The following is a 23,696-nucleotide window of genomic DNA, read 5'->3' as shown; positions in this document are numbered from 1 at the left end:
TGCGCCCTCCATTTTCTTTTCATTGCAAAATATAAATATATATATATATATATATATATATATATATATATATACACATACATACACACACATACATACATACATACATACATACACACGCGCGCATACAAACATGCAACCCCTCCTTCTGTGCTTTCACTCAGTAGTCCCAATGATATTTCACTGGATGGTTGAATATATCTTTTGAGCACTCTCTCGCAATTGAATCTCTTGAGTGATATACGTCTTTGTCCATTCTGTGAGGCATTTTGGACCACGCATTAAAAGAGCTGTGGCTAGCCTGATTGATACAAATACCCAAGAACAGTTGAATTTCCTGAGTGATATACGTCCTTACTTACCTCGTGAGGCACTGTGGACCACGCATCTAATTGAGCGGTGGCCTGCCTGACTCAAATATCCAAGATCAGTTTGTCTTGATAGGTAATTAACATCTTGTGATTGATCTATGAATTAAGATGTACCCCTGATGAAGTCTTGGCATGAGACGAAACGCATTGGATTATTCTATTTCATTCTGATGTGACCTCCATCTTTAAAGTAACAAGAGGTGGAGCTTTTACAGAAATGTCTGTGCATTGATTTTCATGGGGACCTTCAAACTGTGTCAACATTGGAAGGAGTTTACCTCAGAAACTACTGTACGATTATGGACACTGATCTTATCTTTTATGGATTTTAATAAATTGTTATAGATGAACATATTGATTGCTATTAGTCTCCATGTTAATGTTTTATTTCACTTTTGTGTAACTAATAAAAAAAAAAAAAAAATATATATATATATAACCCTGCACTCTCCTTAGCTATTTCATTCACCTTAATGCTTTACTATAAATCTGAATAAACAATGGGATTTTGGTTTCTGAACTGTACAATGCATGTAAGCTTGCGGCTCACTCCAAGGGACCCCATTTCACCGCAAGTCCTACTCTATCACATGAACTTTCATATAGATTTTTTAAGGACCTGGTTACTGCTGTCTCTTAAGAGAATGTGTGCTTACCTGGTTTAAAGCTTACCTACCACTTATGTTTATTCAGATTTATACTAAAGCATTAAGGTGAATGAAGCTGCTAAGGAGAGTGCAGGGTTCTCTATATATGTATATTTGAGTTAGGTGGTCACAGCCCACCGCACCCCAACCTAGGGGTGGGGAGTACATGAGTGCACCCCTCTCCTGGGAATGGCGAGTGCAGTGGATCCCTGTATGTATGTATATATAAATACATTTACTGACTTACGTCAAAGAAGGGTCCAATCATTTTACATGGTCCACACCATGTGGCTGTGAAGTCAACAACTACTAGACTGCTGCCAGCATCAGCCAGGGCTTTTTTGAAGTCATCCTGAAATACATTTAAAAAAAAAAAAAAGACAATAAATAAATAAGGCAGTCAAGAAATACAATTACTATGATTCAAAACCAAATTTCATATAACCTAAATATATCTGAAGGATATATTATTCACATGTACATTTTCCTCAAAGTGTGCTAACCAAGTTCTATAACACAGCAACTCGATCTATAACAGGTTGTAACTGCAGGTTATTGCCAAAACTCCTGAAGATTTGCAACATAGTCCATCGGGACAAAGTGGCATCCTAACATACAGATAGGCCACAAAGGGGAGTAGGGGGTTGGGGTTAGGCTGCGGGAAGGAAGGATTACAGTTGGTTTACTTACACGCCTCTGTCTGTGGCAGTTGGGATACTGGGGTCGGTATTCTGACCGACAACATCCCATACCCACCCAGTCCACCAAGTACAGTAAAAGTATGTGGTGTAGTCTGTAGAACATAGTAGTGTAAGCCCATTCTAGAAAGTCCCAACCTAGTCTAGAAATATCCCACAATTAAACAATTAACAACCCAGATGCAGTTGTTCTTTTAAATACAGTAAGCTACATTGCATTCTGGCTCTTTGCATTAGCTCAGGAATTTAGATTACACACGGTGACTCAGCACTGCAACTAAGCTTGCAGCAAGAAAACCCTTTACACACACCACACATATTAATCTTCCTACACTGAAATAAAAAAAACTAGATGTGCAGGAACCAGGAAAAATAAATAAAGAATAAAGCCAGACAATCAGTACAGCTTTAATCTACAACTCTGTGGCACAGGTATTTCCTGTTGTATGTCACAGGAAAAATAAGAATTTACTTACCGATAATTCTATTTCTCGTAGTCCGTAGTGGATGCTGGGGACTCCGTCAGGACCATGGGGAATAGCGGGCTCCGCAGGAGACAGGGCACATCTAAAAAGCTTTTTAGGTCACATGGTGTGCACTGGCTCCTCCCCCTATGACCCTCCTCCAAGCCTCAGTTAGGTACTGTGCCCGGACGAGCGTACACAATAAGGAAGGATCTTGAATCCCGGGTAAGACTCATACCAGCCACACCAATCACACCGTACAACTTGTGATCTGAACCCAGTTAACAGTATGATAACAAAACGAAGTAGCCTCCGAAAAGATGGCTCACAACAATAGTAATAACCCGATTTTTGTAACAATAACTATGTACAAGCATTGCAGACAATCCGCACTTGGGATGGGCGCCCAGCATCCACTACGGACTACGAGAAATAGAATTATCGGTAAGTAAATTCTTATTTTCTCTAACGTCCTAGTGGATGCTGGGGACTCCGTCAGGACCATGGGGATTATACCAAAGCTCCTAAACGGGCGGGAGAGTGCGGATGACTCTGCAGCACCGAATGAGAGAACTCCAGGTCCTCCTTAGCCAGAGTATCAAAATTTGTAAAATTTTACAAACGTGTTCTCCCCTGACCACGTAGCTGCTCGGCAAAGTTGTAATGCCGAGACTCCTCGGGCAGCCGCCCAGGATGAGCCTACCTTCCTTGTGGAATGGGCATCTACATATTTCGTCTGTGGCAGGCCTGCCACAGAATGTGCAAGCTGAATTGTACTACAAATCCAGCGTGCAATAGACTGCTTAGAAGCATGAGCACCCAGCTTGTTGGGTGTATACAGTATAAACAGCAAGTCAGACTTTCTGACTCCAGCCGTCCTAACTATATATATATATATATATATATTTTTAGGGCCCTGACCACGTCTAGTAACTTGGAGTCCTCCAAGTCCCTAGTAGCCGCAGGCACCACAAGAGGTTGTTTCAGGTGAAAACGCTGACACCCCTTCATGAAGAAACTGGAGACGAGTCCCAGTTCTGTCCTGTTCAAATGGAAAATTTTAATATGGGCTTTTGTAAGACAAAGCCGCCCATTCTGACAATCGCCTGGCCGAGGCCAGGGCTAACAACATGGTCACTTCCCATGTGAGATATTTGTCAACAGCATGGTCACTTTCCATGTGAGATATTTCAAATCCACAGATTTGAGCGGTTCAAACCAATATGATTTTAAGAAATCCCAACACTATGTTGAGATCTCACGGTGCCCCTAGGGGCACAAAAAAGCTGTATATGCAATACATCCTTTACAATCTGGACTTCAGGAACTGAAGTCAATTCTTTCTGGAAGAAATCTACAGGGCCGAAATTTAAATGTTAATGAACCCCAATTTGAGGTCCAAAACACTCCTGTTTTCAGGAAGTGTAGAAATCGACCTAGTTGAATTTCCGTCGTGGAGCCTTCCTGGCCTCACCCACGCAACATATTTTCACCACATGTGGTGATGACGTTGTGCGGTCACCTCCTTCCTGGCTTTGACCAGGGTAGGTATGACCTCTTATGGAATGCCTTTTCCCCTCAGGATCCGGCATTCAACCGCCATGCCGTCAAACGCAGCCGCGGTAAGTCTTGGAATAGACATGGTACTTGCTGAATCAAGTCCCTTCTTAGCTCCCCAGGCCCTTAGTCCTCTGTGAGCATTTCTTGAAGTTCCGGGTACCAAGTCCATCTTGGCCCATCCGGAGCCACTAGTATAGTTCATACTCCTCTATGTCTTATAATTCTCAATACCCTGGTTATGAGAAACAGAGGAGGGAACACATACACAGACTGGTACACCCACGGTGTTACCAGAACATCCACAGCTATCGCCTGAAGGTCTCATGACCTGGCGGAATACCTGTCCCGTTTTTGTTCGGGCGGGACGCCATCATGTCCACCTTTGGTCTTTGCCAACGGTCCACAATCATGTTGAAAAACTTCCCTATGAAGTTTCCACTCTCCCGGGTGGAGGTCATGCCTGCTGAGGAAGTCTGCTTCCCAGTCGTCCACTCCCGGAAAGAACACTGCTGACAGTGCTATCACATGATTTTCCGCCTAGCGAAAAATCCTTGCAGTTTTCACTGCCCTCCTGCTTCTTGTGCCGCCCTTCTGTTTACGTGGGCGACTGCCGTGATGTTATCCCACTGGATCAATACCGGCTGACCTTGAAGCAGAGGTCTAGCTAAGTTTAGAGCATTATAAATTTGTTCTAAGCTTATTTATGCGGAGAGAATTCTCCAGACTTAATCACACTTCCCTGGAAATTTTTTCCCTGTGTGACTGTTCCCCAGCCTCTCAGGCTGGCCTCCGTGGTCACCGGCATCCAATCCTGAATGCCGAATCTGCGGCCCTCTAGAAGATGAGCACTCTGTAATCACCACAGGAGAGACACCCTTTTCCTTGGATATAGGGTTATCCGCTGATGCATCTGAGGATGCGATCCGGACCATTTGTCCAGCAGATCCCACTGAAGAGTTCTTGCGGGAAATCTGCCGAATGGAATTGCTTCGTAATAAGCCACCATTTTTACCAGGACTCTTGTGCAATGATGCACTGACACTTTTCCTGGTTTTAGGAGGATCCCGATTAGCTCGGATAACTCCCTGGTTTTCTCCACTGGGAGAAACACGTTTTTCTGGACTGTGTCCAGAATCTTCCCTAGGAACAGTAGACGTGTCGTCGGAAAAAGCTGCGATTTTGGAATATTTAGAATCCACTCGTGCTGTCGTAGAACTACTTAAGATAGTGCTACTCCGACCTCCAACTGTTCTCTGGACCTTGCCCTTATCAGGAAAGCGTCCATGTTTCTTTTAAGAAAAATCATCATTCCGGCCATTACCTTGGTAAAGACCCGGGGCGCCGTGGACCATCCAAACGGCAGCGTCTGAACTGATAGTGACAGTTCTGTACCAGGAACCTGAAGTACCCTTGGTGAGAAGGGCAAATTTGGACCTGTAGGTAAACGTCCCTGATATCCAGTGACATCATATCGTCCCCTTCTTCCTGGTTCGCTATCACTGCTCCGAGTGACTCCATCTTGATTTGAACGCTTGTATGTAAGTGTTCAAATATTTCAGATCTCACCGAGCCGGTTGGCTTCAGTACCACAATATAGTGTGGAATACTACCCCCTTCCTTGTTGTAAGAAGGGTACTTTGATTATCACCTGCTGGGAATACAGCCTGTGAATTGTGTGAGGGGGAGACGTCTCGAATTTCCAATGTACACCTGGGATATTACATGTAGGATCCCGGAGTTCCCTTGCGAGTGTTGCTGAAACTCTTGAGATGACCCCCTACCGCACCTGAGTCCGCTTGTACGGCCCCAGCGTTATGCTGCGGACTTGGCAGAAGCCGTGAGGAGCTTCTGTTCCTGGGAATGATCTGCTTGCTGCAGTCTTCTTCCCTTTCCTCTCCCCCTGGGCAGATATGACTGGCCTTCGCCCGCCTGCCCGTATGGGGACGAAAGGACTGAGACTGAAAAGACTGTGTCCTTTTCTGCCAATATGTGACTCGGGGTAACAAAAGGTGGATTTTTCAGCTGTTGCCATGGCCACCAGGTCCAATGGACCGCCCCTTTATACGGCAATACTTCCATATGCCGTCTGGAATCTGCCTCACCTGACCACTGTCGTGTCTTCGTCTGGCAGATATGTACATCACATTTACTCTTTGATGCCAGAATGCAAATATGCCTCTGCGCATCACACATATATAGAAATGCATCCCTAAAATGCTCTATAGACAATAAAATCCTGTCCCTGTCAAGGGTATCAAAATTTTCAGTCAGGAAATCCGACCAAGCCCCCTCAGCGCTGCACATCCAGGCTGAGGCGATTGCTGGTCGTAGTATAACACCAGTATGTGTGTATATACTGTTATGATATTTTTCAGCTTCCTATCAGCTGGCTCCTTGAGGGCGGCCGTATCTGGAAACGGTAACTTTATATGCGTGTGAGCGCCTTGTCCACCCTAAGGTGTGTTTTCCAACTCGCCCTTACTACTGGCGGGAAAAAGGGTATACCGCCCATAACTTTCTGTCGGAGGAACCCCACGTATCATCACACACTTCATTTAATTTATCTGATTCAGGCAAAACTACAGGTAGTTTATTCCCACCCTACAAAATACCCTTATTTGTGGTACTTGTGGTATCAGAAATACGTAACACCTCCTTCATTGCCCTTAACATGTAACTTGTGGCCCTAAAAGAAAAATACGTTTGTTTCTTCACCGTCGACACTGGGGTCAGTGTCCGTGTCAGTGTCTGTCGACCGACTGAGGTAAATGGGCGTTTTTACAAGCCCCTGACGGTGTCTGAGACGCCTGGACCGATACTAATTTGTCCGCCGGCTGTCTCATGTCGTCAACCGGCTTGCAGCGTGTTGACATTATCACGTAATTCCATAAGTAAGCCATCCATTCTGGTGTCGACTCCCTAGAGAGTGACATCACCATTACAGGCAATTTTCTCCGTCTCCTCACCAACATTTTCCTCATACATGTCGACACACACGTACCGACCTACAGCACACACATACAGGGAATGCTCTGATAGAGGACAGGACCCACTAGCCCTTTGGGGAGACAGAGGGAGAGTTTGCCAGCACACACCAAAAGCGCCATAATGTATATAACAACCCTAGAAGGTGTTGTTTCTATATATGGGCTCTTAATATATAATTATATCGCCAATTTATGCCCCCCTTCTCTTTAACCCTGTTTCTGTAGTGCAGGGGAGAGTGGGAGCCTTCCTCACCAGCGGAGCTGGTCAGGAAAATGGCGCTGAGTGCTGAGGAGAATAAGCTCCGCCCCTTTCACGGCGGGCTTTTCTCCCGGTTATTAGGAAAACTGGCCTGGGTTAAATACATACATATAGCCTTAATGGCTATATGTGATGTATTTATTTGCCAAATAGGTATTTATATTGCTGCCCAGGGCGCCCCCAGCAGCGCCCTGCACCCTCCGTGACCGTGTCAGTGAGCCGTGTAGCAACAATGGCGCACAGCTGCAGTGCTGTGCGCTACCTCTCTGAAGACTGTGAAGTCTTCTGCCGCCTGTTTCCGGACCTCCGTTCCGCCGTCTTTCTTCAGCGTCTGTAAGGGGGATCGGCGGCGCGGCTCCGGGACGAACCCCAGGCTGACCTGTGTTCCGACTCCCTCTGGAGCTCAGTGTCCAGTAGCCTAAAACTTCAATCCTCCTGCACGCAGGTGAGTTGCAAGTCTCTCCCCTAAGTCCCTCGTTGCAGTGATCCTGTCGCCAGCAGGAATCACTGATTAGAAACCTAAAAAAAAACTTTACTAAACAGCTCCTTAAGAGAGCCATCCAGTTTGCACCCTTCTCGGACGGGCACAAAAACCTAACTGAGGCTTGGAGGAGGGTCATAGGGGGAGGAGCCAGTACACACCATGTGACCTAAAAAGCTTTTTAGATGTGCCCTGTCTCCTGCGGAGCCCGCTATTCCCCATGGTCCTGACGGAGTCCCCAGCATCCACTAGGACGTTAGAGAAATATATCTTACACTGGTAGGAGTGTGGTTTGATGTGTTGACATTCATCATGAAGACTGATGAAATGTCAACATATTGTACCTGGGGGCCAAGCGGGGACATAATTGCCCCCGACTGCTGCAGCGGCATCGGGCAGTCATTTGACTGTCACTTACAGGGTTACATGTGTTTGGAAGGGTGGTCTTCAGTATGCCGACTGACGGGATCCCGGCGCCGGAATCCCGACAGCCGGCATACCGACACTTATTCTCCCTCGTGGGGGTCCACGACCCCCCTGGAGGGAGAATAAAATAGCGTGCGTAGCGCGCCACCGTGCCCATAGCGCGGCGAGCGCAGCGAGCCCACAAGGGGCTCATTTGCGCTTGCCACACTGTCGGTAAACCGGCGGTCGGGCTCCCGGCACCGGTATGCTGGTCGCCGGGAGCCCGACCGCCGGCATACCATACTGAACCCGTTTGGAATACTGGACAACTACTTACTAAAGGGGGGTACTCACAGAGAGATCCATGCTTAAAATCTAAGCAATCTGACTAGATTGCTTAGATTTTAAATACAGATCACTCTGTGTGTACCCCCCACAGCGCTAGCGATGCGCGGCCCCGCACATCGCTATCGCCGGTGCTAGATTGAGCCTGCATGCAGGCCAATCTAGCACGTCGCTCATTTCACCCGCTGGGTAAAATGAGCAGCTCCCAGTCTTCCCCCGCATCGCTCAGCACACATCGCGCTGTGCTGAGCGGCGGGAGAGATGTGTGCCGAATGGTTCGCTCAGCACACATCTCTCCCGTGTATACGGGCCTTAACACTATTCTACTACACTCGCTAACATGGATTAAAGAGTACAGACACTTGTGCAGACTCCGTGTTGGCCCCCTCCTCTCTATCCAGAAGCGCTGTAGACTCTGGGCACTGGGGTTACTAGGTGATCCTAGTGCGGTCCCAGAGTCTAGTGCATATGCGCAGGTCTCCAGGAAAATGGCAGCCTTATTCCCAGAGATTTTCTTACAGCGCATGTGCTAAACGCTGAAAGAATGACCGCCATGCCATTTTACTGCTGATTTCTGCCGCGCTGCTGCTGCCGAAGCGGTACTTCGGGGAGTAAGTACAGGTTGAGTATCCCATATCCAAATATTCCGAAATACGGACTTTTTTGAGTGAGATAGTGAAACCTTTGTTTTTTGATGGCTCAATGTACACAAACTTTGTTTAACACACAAAGTTATTAAAAATATTGTATTAAAGTACCTTCAGGCTGTGTGTATAAGGTGTATATGAAACATAAATGAATTGTGTGAATGTAGACACACTTTGTTTAATGCACAAAGTTATAAAAAATATTGGCTAAAATGACCTTCAGGCTGTGTGTATAAGGTGTATATGTAACATAAATACATTCTGTGCTTAGATTTAGGTCCCATCACCATGATATCTCATTATGGTATGCAATTATTCCAAAATACGGAAAAATCCCATATCCAAAATACCTCTGGTCCCAAGCTTTTTGGATAAGGGAGACTCAACCTGTATTAAAAAAAAAAAATTGGTACAGCATGTGCTTTTCTCTATTCACTTTGTAAATGACATTTATATATTCTCACAGAATAGGAGAGTCATGAGACACACATGAGCAAAGCTTTTGTACAGCGTAAATACAGCAGAAAAAAAGAATACAAGTTAATTCTTGCCTTAGGGGAAAACAAACGTAAAACTGATGACTGAATAACACAATAATGTTAATGTGATATAGCCTAACTGCACATAAAATATGCAGCACAGTAACATTCCTGTACGTTTTCATAGTTACGAACAGTATGTGACACGTTCTGCTGGTACTGGAAACCGACGGCTAGGGTGTCACTACTTAACTGATAGTTTGTTTATGGCAATGGCTACCAAACATTGTAAGAAGGAGCAATACAATAGCTTCACACAGGTAGATTAGAAAGTTATTTTTATACTAAAAATAAGATATATTACTATACATACAGTATAAATAACTTTCATTCATAGGAAAAATAAAACACACACACACTAGAGTCCCAATTATCACCTCATCTCAGAATTAACATTTATTTTAGCAATTTCTCTGAATCGCTAAGAGGCTGCTTTTAAGCTTATGCGTTATTAAAGAAAGTAATGGCTTTCCAAACCTTAATTTTCAGAACATTTTCAGTAAAATTAAAGCACTATAATTTACAAACTTTATAAGGCAATCAATTACTCAAAATGCATAGAAATAGAAGAAAAATAAATTCTTTGTATGGCACTCTTTATATTTGGGTTCATTTAAAACATAACTTCTTATTATACCACTAAAATCCATGGTGATATATATTCTAAACCGTGTGCAGATCCCACCCCAGGTATTTGAATAAACTTTATAAGGCGACCTTGTCTGTAGCACTAAGGGTTACTTATGTAGCAGACAGATGTGATAATTATGCATCAAATCTAAAACAGGCAGTTTGGCCCTAACGACTGTATCTGCAGAGTTCAGTTGTAATAAACAAGGTAAGGAGGTGGCTGCAAGAACTCTGTGTTTAGAAAATTAAATTGATACATAGAAACCAAATCTCCTGCATACAAATTAGAAAAGATACCTAGGATTGGAACGTTTTACAAATTTGGGATTAATTATTAAATAAAATTTGTTGGAATTTCCCCTTTTACTTTCTGCAAATGTGAAGTCACAGCCCTTTTACAGTTGGCATGTTAATCACAATGGACATTCCTCCCCCCCCCCCCCCCCCCCCCTAATCGGTGCAGGTCACTCCCTGTTCTATAGTCACACATGTACAACATTGCCTCAAGTTTGCACAATGAACAATACATACAATCTATTTACTTAAGGTGGACAGGAATTAGGTCTATGTAACTAAGAAAGAAAAAAAAAATCTGTTTTTACTAATAAGATAATTAAAAGTACTCTCACACTAAACCACACATAGGGCCCAGACACGAATGTAATCTGCTCATCTGAACCAAATTCTGAGCTAAATGGACCAGCGTTCCACATTCAGGCAAATGAGATGGGCGACTTCTGTGCACTGTCAGCTAGTCCCCTAACATACAGTACCCGCTAATGAGGATAAACAGTAGGCCCAACTATGGGCCTAATTCAGACCTGATCGCAGCAGCAAAATCTTTCTCTAATGGGAAAAACCATGTGCACTGCAGGTGGGGCAGATATAACATTTGCGGAGAGAGTTAGATTTGGGTGGGTTATTTTGTTTCTGTGCAGGGTAAATACTGGCTGCTTTATTTTTACACAGCAATTTAGATTTCAGTTTGAACACACCCACCCAAATCTAACTCTCTCTGCACGTTATATCTGCCCCACCTGAGGAAGTTGACGTTGAGGGAGTTGGAGGTGTGGTTTGCAGGAACTTGGGTACAGGAGGAAGAAGGGATTTAGGTGTCAGTGGACTGCTTACGCTCTTACCCAAAGTTTCACAACTTGACACTGACTTCTGATGAATGCGCAGCAGGTGACGTATAAGGGAGGATGTTCCTAGGTGGTTAACATCCTTACCCCTACTTATTACAGATTGACAGAGGCAACAGATGGCTTGACATCTGTTGTCTGGATTTGTGGAGAAATAATTCCACACCGAAGAGGTGGCTTTTTTGGTAGTTTGCCCAGGCATCACAATGGGCTTCTTCATCCCACAGACAACAGGTGTCTTCCCCCAGTGCCTGACTTAAACAAACCACATCACCATCAGAATCCTTATCGTCAACTTCCTCTTCAGCGCCAGAAACACCCATATCCTCATCCTGGTGTACTTCAACAGTGACATCTTCAATTTCAATATCTGGAACTGGACTGTGGGTGCTCCTTCCAGCACTTGCAGGGGGCATGCAAATGGTGAAAGGAGCCACCTCTTCCCGTTCAGTGTTGGGAAGGTCAGGCATCGTAACCGCCGACACACTTGGATTCTCCTTGGGGATTTGTGACACCATCTCAGAACGCACAGTTCTTTTCTGTGCTCTTTCCAGCTTAACTCTTAATTTTTCTAGCGGGAGGATGAGGGCTTCCATAGTCATGTGAAGCTGAACCACTAGCCATGAACACAGGCCAGGGCAACCCGTACCCAACCCAGTCCATCAAGTACAGTAAAAGTATGTGGTGTAGTCTGTAGAACATGGTAGTGTAAGCCCATTCTAGAAGGTCCCAACCTAGTCTAGAAATATCCCACAATTAAACAATTAACAACCCAGACGCAGTTGTTCTTTTAAATACAGTAAGCTACATTGCATTCTGGCTCTTTGCATTAGCTCAGGAATTTAGATTACACAAGGTGACTCAGCACTGCAACTAAGCTTGCGGCAAGAAAACCCTTTACACACATCACACATATTAATCTTCCTACACTGAAATAAAAAAACTAGATGTGCAGGAACCAGGAAAAATAAATAATTAAAAAGTAAATCCAGACAATAAGTAGCTGTAGTCTGTACATACTCTGTGGCATAGATAATTCCTGTTGTATGTCAGGAAAATATATCTTACACTGGTAGGGGTGTGGTTTGATATGTCAACATTCATCATGAAGACTGATGAAACGTTGACATATTGGGGTAAATTTACTAAGATGGGAGTTCTATTTAAGATGGGATGTTGCCCGTAGCAACCAATCAGATTCCAGGTATTATCTTCTAGAAGGTGCTATATAAATGAAAAGTAAAATCTGATTGGTTGCTATGGGCAACATCCCATCTTAAATAGAACTCCCATCTTAGTAAATTTACCCCATTGTCCCTGGTGGACCAACAGTGACTTACCTGCTCCTGACCGCGGCGGTCATGTGACTGTCAGTTCCAGGGTGTGTTTGGAGTAGTGGACAATTACTTACTAACACTACTATACTTGAGGTGCACACACACTGGGCGTTTTTGCCCAGTTTGTATGCTGAGAGATTTCGCTGGCCGGAAAATCGCACAGTGCATACACACTGAACGAGTTTCACCTGGCCCAGCTATTTTCACAGGTGTGAACCACTTTCCACAATAGGAGACTGTGGAAAGTGGTCCACTCAGCCGGTAAAACAGGCAGACGGACAGCGATGATGTGGGAGCGCGCGCATCAGCACTCATCACCCCGCCATACACAGTAGGCTATTTTGAGCTCAAATGGCCAAAAATTAGCTACTTTGAACTCCAAATTGCCCAGTCTGTATGTACCTTTACACTCACTAACATGGCTCAAAGAGTACAAAATGTGTTAATATTATATAGAAAACAAGAGATTTTCTTTCCAGGGCTATATGGCTACAATGTACTGTTGGGCTAAAAGGGCAATTTTACCTCAAAGACGGAAAATTCTTAGGGAGAGATTTATCAAAGCTTGGAGAGAGATGAAGTACCAACCAATTAGCTCCAAATATTTTTCAAACATAATGGTTAATCCACTTAGATGTAAAGTGTGCAAGACGCTGTGGCGTTTCAAAGCCGGCAACTGCACGTCGTAAACCCTCTTGGCCCATTTCACTCACTTACCCTATAGCCTGTGTAAAATGACAGTTAGGAGCTGACTGATTGGTATCTTCTCTTTCTCCTACCTTTGGTAAACCTCCCCCTTAGGTATAAACTTTTGATTTGTTGATGCAACGGATTAATCGTAGTTCCATCAAAATTGTATTAATGTATGTTACAGCACTACGCAGGTATATGGGTGTAATAGGATATAGCTGTACATGCCTTCAACTGTGCCAAAAAAAAAATCAAGGTACAACACAACTTCTTTGGAACGGTCAAATACTGATTTGTGCACGTGCACAAAGCTGGTGGGAATAGTTTTGCCTACATAATCAACGAGACACACCTTACACCCTTACATGGAGCTACACACACACAGAAATGCAATGTGTAATAGATACAAACACACTATCCCATTACTCCCATGATTCATTTATGAACCGACCAGATACGGAAAAAGTTTTATTAGATTAAAAGCCTGGTACTGAAGTGGTCTGAGTTTGGGCTTTGATGTGTCAATTACACTACTGCACAGTCCAGGGGCGTATCAAAAGAGGAGGAGGCCCGTGTGCAGACTCCATGTGGGCCCCCTCCTCTCTAGCCGGAAGCGCTGTAGACTCTGTGCACTGGGGTCACTAGGTGACTCTAGCGCTGTCCCAGAGTCCAGTGAGCATGTGCAGGATTTCTTACTGGACATGCACGAAACACTGAGATAATGGTCTCCCTGCCATTTTTCTGGTGATTTCTGCAGTGCTGCTGCTGCCGACGCGGTACTCCAGAGAGTAAGAATTTAAAAAAAATGGGTAGAGTGTGCAGTGAAAACACTGCATCAATTATAAATACGCCAAGAGCACTTTGTAAATGGCTGTTACATATTTTCACAGAATAGGAGAGTCATGAGACACACATGAGCATACAGGAAAAATAAATATATAAAAGCTAATTTTTGCCTTAGGGGAAAACAAACCTAAATTGATGACTGAATTATGCAATCACATTAATAGTTGATATAGCCTAACTGCACATAAAAAAAACCAGTACAGTAACATTTCTGTACGTTTTCATAGTTATGAACAGTATGTGACACGTTCTGCTGGTACTGGTTACCAACGGCTAGGGTGTCACTACTTAACTGACATTTTGTCTATGGCAATGGCTACCAAACATTGTAATGTAATGAGCAATATAATAGCTTCACTCAGGTAGATTAAAAAGTTATTTTATACTGTAAGATCAGTCACTATACTGTACATATAACTTACATTCATTCATAAGAACAAAACACACACAATAATGACCCATTTATCATCCAATCTCAGAATTAACATTCATTTTAGCAATTTCTCTGATAAACTGTAATTATTACTACCAGTTATTTATATAGCGCACACATATTCCGCAGCGCTTTAGAGAATATTTGTCCATTCACATCAGTCCCTGCCCCAGTGGTGCTTACAATCTATACGTGTACATGCACACACATTCACGATTGGGTTAATTTTCATGGGAGCCAATTAACCTATCAGTATATTTTTGCATTGTGAGAGGAAACCAAAGTACCTGGAGGAAACCAACGCAAGCACAGGGAGAATATGTAAACTGCACACAGTTACGGACGGGTGTAGTATGGTATGCCAGCGGCCGGTCTCCTGCGGCCAGCATACCGGCGCTGGAATCCCGACAGCTGGGCGTGCACAAATGAACCCCATGAGGGCTCGCTGCGCTCGCCACACTGCGGGCACGGTGGCGCGCTATGCTATCTATTCTCCCTCCAGGGGGGTCGTGGACCCAAGAGGGAGAAAAGGTGTCGGTATGCCGGGTGTCGGGATTCCGGCGCCGGTATACTGTGCGCCGTGATCCCAACAGCCGGCAAAGTAAATACCACCCATTACGGCCATAGTGGAAATCGAACCCATGACCTCAGTGCTGTGATACAGTAATGCTAACCATTACACCATCCGTACTGCCAGACTAGGAGTCTGATTTTAAACGGATGCATCATTAAAGAAAGTAATGGCTGTCCAAAGCTTAATTTTCAGAGCATTTTCTGTAAAATTATTTTTATATTTGTATATATTTAAAACTAAATAGTTATTATACCACTAAAATCCATGGTGATATATATTCTAAACCGTGTGCAGATCCCACCCCAGGTATTTGAATAAACTTTATAAGGCGACCTTGTCTGTAGCACTAAGGGTTACTTATGTAGCAGACAGATGTGATAATTATGCATCAAATCTAAAGCAGACAGTTTGGCCCTAACGACTGTATCTGCAGAGTTCAGTTGTAATAAACAAGGTAAGGAGGTGGCTGCAAGAACTGTGTTTAGAAAATGAAATTGATACATTGTAACCAAATCTCCTGCATACAAATTAGAAAAGATACCTAGGATTGAAATCTTACAAACTGGGGATATTCATTAAATAAGATTGGACTTTTTCTTTTACTTTCTGCAAATATGAAGTCACAGCCCTTTTACAGTTGGCATGTTAATCACAACAGTCATCATTTTTTCCCCCAGTATACAGCAACCCAAGATGATGCCAGCACTGACAACGCCCTGCAGGGTTTCACTTACTGTACTTCTGACAATATATACAGACAGAACATGATACATCACACAAGGAAGTAACGGCTTCTTGATGGTGTGTACAACAATGCCTCAAGTTTGCACAATGAACAATACATATAATGCATCTATTTACTTAAGGTGGGCAGGAATCAGGTCTATGGGGTACATTTACTAAGCAGTGATAAGAGCGGAGAAGTGAGCCAGTGGAGAAGTGCCCATGGCAACCAATCAGTACTGAAGTAACATCTATAATTTGCATACTATAAAATGATACAGAGCTGCTGATTGGTTGATGGGGAAATATCTCCACTGGCTCACTTCTCCGCTCTTATCACTGCTTAGTAAATGTACCCCTATATAACTAAGAAAGAAAAAAAATTACCAATAAACCACACATAGAGCCCAGACACTAATGTAATCTGGTTATTTAAACCAAATTCTGAGCTAATGGACCAGCGTCCCACATTCAGGCAAATGAGATGGGCTACTTCTGTGCCTTGTCAGCTAGTCCCCTAACATACAGTACCCGCTAATGAGGATAAACAGCGTGCCTAACTATATTGTTTACCTCTCTGGGAAATATTAACAACTATATACACATACACAGTTTATTACACATTGTTGAGGAACAAAATGTCCCTACTTTATTCACATATAGTCTAGAAGTGCAATAAAGGTCTTGTTCAGGTTTTGCCTGTACCATCTGTCCCCCTACTCATTGAAGTATTTTCATGTGGTCATACAAGGACATCAGAAAGTCCAGCAATCTCAAAATGAAAGCTTAAGTGGCTCTAAGTCTACGCAGACATGAAAAACATCACCTGTCAAAAACACAAGCAATGCCTTTTATTCAGTCCTCTTTCAACAGTGTATTAAAAGCCTCCATGATGAATACTTACAGTGTTCTCCCATAGATCTTAATTATACTGTAAGGAGTGTTAATGCGCACAAACAGTAGCTAAAATGTTTACAATGTTGAAAAAGTAAAATAGTTGCTGTTTAAAAAGTCTGTAGCTGCACAAAGGGGTATATTCAATTGGTGTCGAAAACTGCCGTCTGTCGAAAAGACAGCAGTTTTCGACTTCTTAAGGTCGAAACGTGATTCAACCTATTCAGTGCTATCCGACAAGTCGAGGAATTCGACTTGTCGAAAAGCACGTGGATTGGCGGAATAGCTGCCGATCCACATGCTTGTGTCGGTTTTGGCCCCCTTTTCAACCATCTCAGTCCGACATAAAAAAATGTAGGACTGAGATGTGGGACCCGAGAGGAGGAGGAGGGGGGGGGGGGGGGGGGGGAGCCGCAGGGAGACAGCCGCGGGCATACAGGGGAGATCAGCGCTGCAGTAGCGCTGCAGCAGGATGTCTCACAGCCGCGCCGCTCACGGCAGCGTCCACCCGGCTCCAGCAAGTGAGGTCACGTTTGCTGGAGCCGGTTGGACACTGCCGTGAGGTCGGTCGGCTGTGTGACATCCTCCAGCAGTGCTACTGTAGCGCTGATCTCCTCCGTCTGCCCGCGGCTGTCCCCGCTGGTCTCCCCGCAGCTCGCCCCCTCTCCTCCTCTGCGTCCCTCATCTCAATTTGACTTGAAAAAGTCGAATTGAGATGAGATTGAATAGGGGTTGTCGTGGAGACATTCCGACAAATACATGTCGGAATGGATCCGACGCTAATTGAATATACCCCAAAGAGTCTATAGCTGTTCCCTTACATTAATGTTGGGCTATTGGCATTGAAACACATTTACCAACCAGGCTGGAAGAGCACCTGCTAAATACATAATGCAGACATTCGGTAAATTGATAGTCCCACATACAGTAAGTGGTCTTCATTCCAATGTTTTTTTTTACCCGCACAGTGATGTGTAACAGAGATCCAAATGAGGGGTCTATTCATGAAGCAGTGAAAAGAGTGGAGAAGTGAGCCAGTGGAAAAGTTGCCCATGGCAGCCAATCAGCTGCTATGTATAATTGTATAGAATGCACTTTATAAATGTTACCACAACACTGATTGGTTGCCATGGGCAACTTTTCCACTGACTCACTTCTCCACTTTTTTCACTACTTCATGAACAGACCCTAGAGAGTGAAAATGCTGGAATAAAGGCCACTCACTATCTCTATGGGGAGTGCCTGCTCCTATTACTATTTTACTACTTGGTACCTGTTGGTAACTACGGAGCAGTGAGGAAGACACGCACATACAGGTTTTGTATGAAATACCGCTCATCGGGATGCCGACGGTCACATGATCAACACTGGGATCCCGACATTAAAGATCCCAATGTCGGAGGGGGTAAGTATTTTTTACCCCCACCCACCCTAACCCTTCAGGCGTGGCAGCTAGGGATAACTCCCACCCCCAACAGGCACTAAGCTTAACAGTTACCCTGATACTTCTCTTTGGAATGTCGGCATTCCAGCAACGGTTTCCCAGAGTAGTATTGGACACATGACAGCCAGCATCCCTTCCATCGGCACACACCCCCTGGATACCATAACATGCTTACTCATTACTGGCTGCCACATCACTGTAATAAGTACAATAACTGAACTGTTTCCCTACAATCTAACCTACGGCTGAACTGGACGGCAGGTTTATTAAGCCTGGTGAAGTGATAAAGTGGATGGTGATTTTAAAAATGACAGGAGCTGACTGGCTGGTGCGTTATCAGATAACGCACCAGCCAGTCAGCTCCTGTCATTTTTAAAACCCAGCCTGTGACATGAAAGTTAGGTGCTGATTGGTTGGTGCGTTATCACCTTCCACTTTATCACTTCACCAGGACTAATAAATCTGCCCGAGTTACTAATAAAAGCAAAACCAAAATCCGAGCTACAGTACAGGCCACTTCTAGAGACTATCAGATGCATCATTCATTCACAGCACCCATGCAGTACTTAGCACTATATATACATCATCACTTTATAGGATTTAGAACATATCTGCACCACCTTCTCACATTTACAGTAGTTCGTGTGGAATCACAACACACACATCTTACACTCCCACTGTGACAAAACAGGGGCATGTGACAAGAGGGCTCAGAACGTTACACATAGAACTTTTAAAGTTCCCGAAATTAAATAAGGAATATCTACAAGTTAATTAGTCTACATCCAAATTACCAGAGACAGCCACACCCTGCACCTGCCAGGCATAACAGTCATACAGGATGGTGTGCAGTGCCAGCTGCGCCAGGAATCACCCCAGGCACTCACACACAGAGCCACCCGCACCGGGCACAGCCTTCCGTCACCCCACAGCACCGGTGATCGGGGGGGAGGATATCGCCTGACATTGGACACCGCCGCCCATCTTACCAGAGACTCGATGTATCGGACCATGATGCCGGTAACTGCCTGGATCTGAGAGGCAACTAGGGACTGTTAGGAATGGAAGCGGGCACAGGGACAGTGACGAGGCCGAGTGTAGCGGGCGGGGGTGACCGGACGGGGCGGGTCTGGGGAGGGGGAACTTGTGCAGAGGAAAAGGCGAGGCGGTTGCGGCGAGGAGGAGGATGACTCGGCAGATGCACATTGCACAGTCACAGAGGAGGGGGACTGACAATGCATTGTGTGTGTGTGCGGCGCTGAGTATACGGGCCGGGGGATGGGGGAGCATGCACACTGCGGCGGGTAACGGGCTCAGCTGCTGCAGCTGCTTATGACTGGCACTGGCGGCAGCATGCTGCTGTGGGCAGCGGGCATGGTCTCCTTGCACCCTGCTGACGTGCTGGACCCATCATTTAAAATAAAATCGGCAGAGATAAGATGTATAAATCCCCTGTATATTACCCTGAAGTACGTATTATTCTACTCATTTCTGCCACATCATTGTGATTCTTATGTATATTGTGTGTGTGTGTATATATATTTCTCTGACGTCCTAGTGGATGCTGGGGACTCCGTAAGGACCATGGGGAATAGACGGGCTCCGCAGGAGACTGGGCACTCTAAAGAAAGATTAGGTACTATCTGGTGTGCACTGGCTCCTCCCTCTATGCCCCTCCTCCAGACCTCAGTTAGAATCTGTGCCCGGCCAGAGCTGGGTGCTCCTAGTGGGCTCTCCTGAGCCTGCTAGTAAAATAAAGTATTTTTTAGGTTTTTTATTTTCAGTGAGCTTCTGCTGGCAACAGACTCACTGCTACGAGGGACTGAGGGGAGAGAAGCAAACCTACCTGTCTACAGCTAGGTTGCACTTCTTAGGCTACTGGACACCAATAGCTCCAGAGGGTTCGAACACAGGCATCTGTCCTCGATCGTCCGTTCCCGGAGCCGCGCCGCCGTCCCCCTCGCAGAGCCAGAAGAGCAGAAGCTTGAAAACGGCAGCTGAAGACTCCTGTCTTCATTTAAGGTAGCGCACAGCACCGCAGCTGTGCGCCATTGCTCCCAGCACACTTTCACACTCCGGTCACTGTAGGGTGCAGGGCGCTGGGGGGGGGCGCCCTGGGCAGCAATTGAAGTACCTTTTTGGCATAACATACATATATACAGTCAGGCACTGTATATATGTAAAAAACCCCGCCATTTTTTCACACAGAAAGCGGGACAGAAGCCCGCCGCTGAGGGGGCGGGGCCTTCTTCCTCAGCACACCAGCGCCATTTTCTATTCACAGCTCTGCTGGAAAGAAGCTCCCCAGGCTCTCCCCTGCAGTATCCAGATACAGAAAGGGTGAAAAGAGGGGGGGGGGGCACATAAATTTAGGCGCAAATTTGTATATACAGCAGCTACTGGGTAAACACTGAGTTGTAGTGTAATCCCTGGGTTATATAGCGCTGGGGTGTGTGCTGGCATACTCTCTCTCTGTCTCTCCAAAGGGCCTTGTGGGGGAACTGTCTTCAAATAGAGCATCCCCTGTGTGTGTGGTGTGTCGGTACGCGTGTGTCGACATGTCTGAGGTAAAAGGCTCCCCTAAGGAGGAGATAGAGAAAATAATAAGAATTTACTTACCGATAATTCTATTTCTCGTAGTCCGTAGTGGATGCTGGGAACTCCGTAAGGACCATGGGGAAATAACGGCTCCGCAGGAGACTGGGCACATCTAAAGAAAGCTTTAGGACTATCTGATGTGCACTGGCTCCTCCCCCTATGACCCTCCTCCAAGCCTCAGTTAGGATACTGTGCCCGGACGAGCGTACACAATAAGGAAGGATTTTGAATCCCGGGTAAGACTCATACCAGCCACACCAATCACACCGTACAACTTGTGATATGAAACCCAGTTAACAGCATGATAACAGAGGAGCCTCTGAATAGATGGCTCACAACAAGAACCCGATTAGTTAACAATAACTATGTACAAGTATTGCAGACAATCCGCACTTGGGATGGGCGCCCAGCATCCACTACGGACTACGAGAAATAGAATTATCGGTAAGTAAATTCTTATTTTCTCTGACGTCCTAGTGGATGCTGGGAACTCCGTAAGGACCATGGGGATTATACCAAAGCTCCCAAACGGGCGGGAGAGTGCGGATGACTCTGCAGCACCGAATGAGAGAACTCCAGGTCCTCCTCAGCCAGGGTATCAAATTCGTAGAATTTTGCAAACGTGTTTGCCCCTGACCAAGTAGCTGCTCGGCAAAGTTGTAAAGCCGAGACCCCTCGGGCAGCCGCCCAAGATGAGCCCACCGTCCTTGTGGAATGGACTTTTATTGATTTAGGCTGCGGTAATCCTACCGCAGAATGCGCCAGCTGAAAAGTGTTACAAATCCAGCGCGCAATAGACTGCTTAGAAGCAGGAGCACCCAGCTTGTTGGGTGCCATCAGGATAAACAGCGAGTCAGTTTTCCTGACTCCAGCCGTCCTGGAAAAATAAAATTTTCAGGGCCCTGACTACGTCCAGCAACTTGGAATCCTCCAAGTCCCCAGTAGCCGCAGGCACCACAATAGGTTGGTTCAAGTGAAAACCTGAGACCACCTTCGGGAGAAACTGAGGACGAGTCCTCAACTCTGCCCTATCCATATAGAAAATCAGATAAGGCCTTTTACATGACAAAGCCGCCAATTCTGACACACGCCTGGCCAAGGCCAACAGCATGACCACTTCCCACGCGAGATACATTAGCTCCATGGTTTTAAGTTGCTCAACCAAGGCGACTTTAGGAAATCCAACACCACGTTGAGATCCAAAAAGTGCCACAGGAGGCACAAAAGGAGGCTGAATATGTAGTACTCCTTTAACCAAAGTCTGAACTTCAGGCAGTGAAGCCAGTACTTTCTGGAAGAAAATCGACAGAGCCGAAATCTGGACCTTGATGGACCCCAATTTGAGGCCCAAACGTCACCCCTGCTTGCAGGAAGTGCAGGAATCGACATAGTTGAAATTCCTCCGTCGGGGCCTTCATGGCCTCCCACCAAGCAACAAATTTTCGCCAAACGCGGTGATAATGTCTTGCGGTGACATCCTTCCTGGCTATGATCAGGGTAGGGATGACTTCCTTCGGAATACCCTTTTCCTTTAGGATCCGGTGTTCTACCGCCTGCCGTCAAACGCAGCCGCGGTAAGTCTTGGAACAGACAGGGTCCCTGCTGCAGCAGGTCTTGTTTGAGCGGCAGAGGCCAAGAGTCCTCTGCCAGCATCTCTTGAAGTTCCGGGTACCACGCTCTTCATGGCCAATCCGGAACCCCGAGTATGGTTTTCACTCCTCGCCTTCTTATTATTCTCAGTACCTTGGGTATGAGAGGTAGAGGAGGAGACACATAAACCGTCTGGTACACCCACGGTGTCACTAGAGCGTCCCCAGCGATCGCCTGAGGGTCCCTTGACCTGGCGCAATATCTTTTCAACTTCTTGTTGAGGCGGGACGCCATCATGTCCACCCGTGGTCATTCCCAACGGTTTACCCGCATTTGGAAAACTTCTGGATGAAGTCCCCATTCTCCTGGGTGTAGGTCGCCCATCGGAGAATCCTTGTGGCTTCTGCCATCGCCATCCTGCTTCTTGTGCCGCCCTGTCTGTTTACATGGGCGACCGCCGTGATGTCGTCTGATTGGATTAGTACCGGCTGGTTCTGAAGCAGGGGCCTTGCTTGGCTTAGGGCATTGTAAATGGCCCTTAGCTGCAGAATATTTATGTGAAGCGAAATCTCCTTGGAAATTTCTTCCCTGTGTGACTGCACCCCAGCCCCGAAGGCTGGCATCCGTGGTCACCAGGACCCAGTCCTGTATTCCAAATCTGCGGCCCTCTAGTAGATGAGCCCTCTGCAGCCACCACAGCAGCGACACCCTGTTTCTTGCTGACAGGGTTATCCGCTGTTGTATCTGTACATGGGACCCAGACCATTAGTCCCACAGGTCCCACCGGAACGTCCTTGCGTGGAGTCTTCCGAATGGAATTATGCTTCGTACGAAGCTACCATTTTTCCCAGGACTCGTGTGCATTGATGTACCGACACCTGTCCTGGTTTTAGGATGTCTCTGACTAGAGATGACAACTCCTCGGCTTTTTCCACTGGAAGAAACACTCTTTTCTGGTCTGCGTTCAGAAACATTCCCAGGAACAGAAGACGTGTCGTCGGGACCAGCTGTGACTTTGGAATATTGAGAATCCAGTCGTGCTGTTGTAGCACTTCCCGAGAGAGTGCTACCCCCACTACCAACTGTTCTTTGGACCTCGCCTTTATCAGGAGATCGTCCAAGTACGGGATAATAAAAACTTCCTTCTTGCGAAGGAGTATCATCACTTCGGCCATTACCTAGGTAAAGACCTTCGGTGCCGTGGACAACTCCAACGGCCGCGTCTGGAACTGATAGTGACAGTCCTGTACCACATATCTGAGGTACTCCTGGTGAGGGGGGTAAATGGGGACATGCAGGTACGCATCCTTGATGTCCAGGGAGACCCTGTAATCCCCCTCGTCCAGGCTCGTAATAACCGCCCTGAGCGATTCCATCTTGAACTTGAATCTT

The 23,696-nt window shown here is 45.7% G+C and overlaps 1 protein-coding gene across 1 annotated transcript in view; it reads right to left on the bottom strand.

Moving 5' to 3' along the window:
* The window catches only part of LOC134900125 (thioredoxin-like), a 29,637-nt gene extending 10,354 nt beyond the window's left edge, over positions 1 to 19,283 (bottom strand). The window contains exons 1-2 of the mRNA XM_063914220.1: positions 19,106 to 19,283; positions 1,266 to 1,370 (exon numbers count right to left, since the gene is read on the bottom strand). Coding sequence (XP_063770290.1) covers positions 1,266 to 1,370; positions 19,106 to 19,129 — 129 coding nt within the window. The 5' untranslated portion in view covers positions 19,130 to 19,283. The remainder of the gene's footprint in view (positions 1 to 1,265; positions 1,371 to 19,105) is intronic.
* Between the last annotated feature and the right edge of the window lie 4,413 nt (positions 19,284 to 23,696).

This window comes from Pseudophryne corroboree, chromosome 1 (genome assembly GCF_028390025.1).
Source record: "Pseudophryne corroboree isolate aPseCor3 chromosome 1, aPseCor3.hap2, whole genome shotgun sequence".
Taxonomy (NCBI): domain Eukaryota; kingdom Metazoa; phylum Chordata; class Amphibia; order Anura; family Myobatrachidae; genus Pseudophryne; species Pseudophryne corroboree.
Note: the sequence above shows the minus strand (reverse complement) of the source record. Positions and strands in the feature narration are given on the sequence as shown.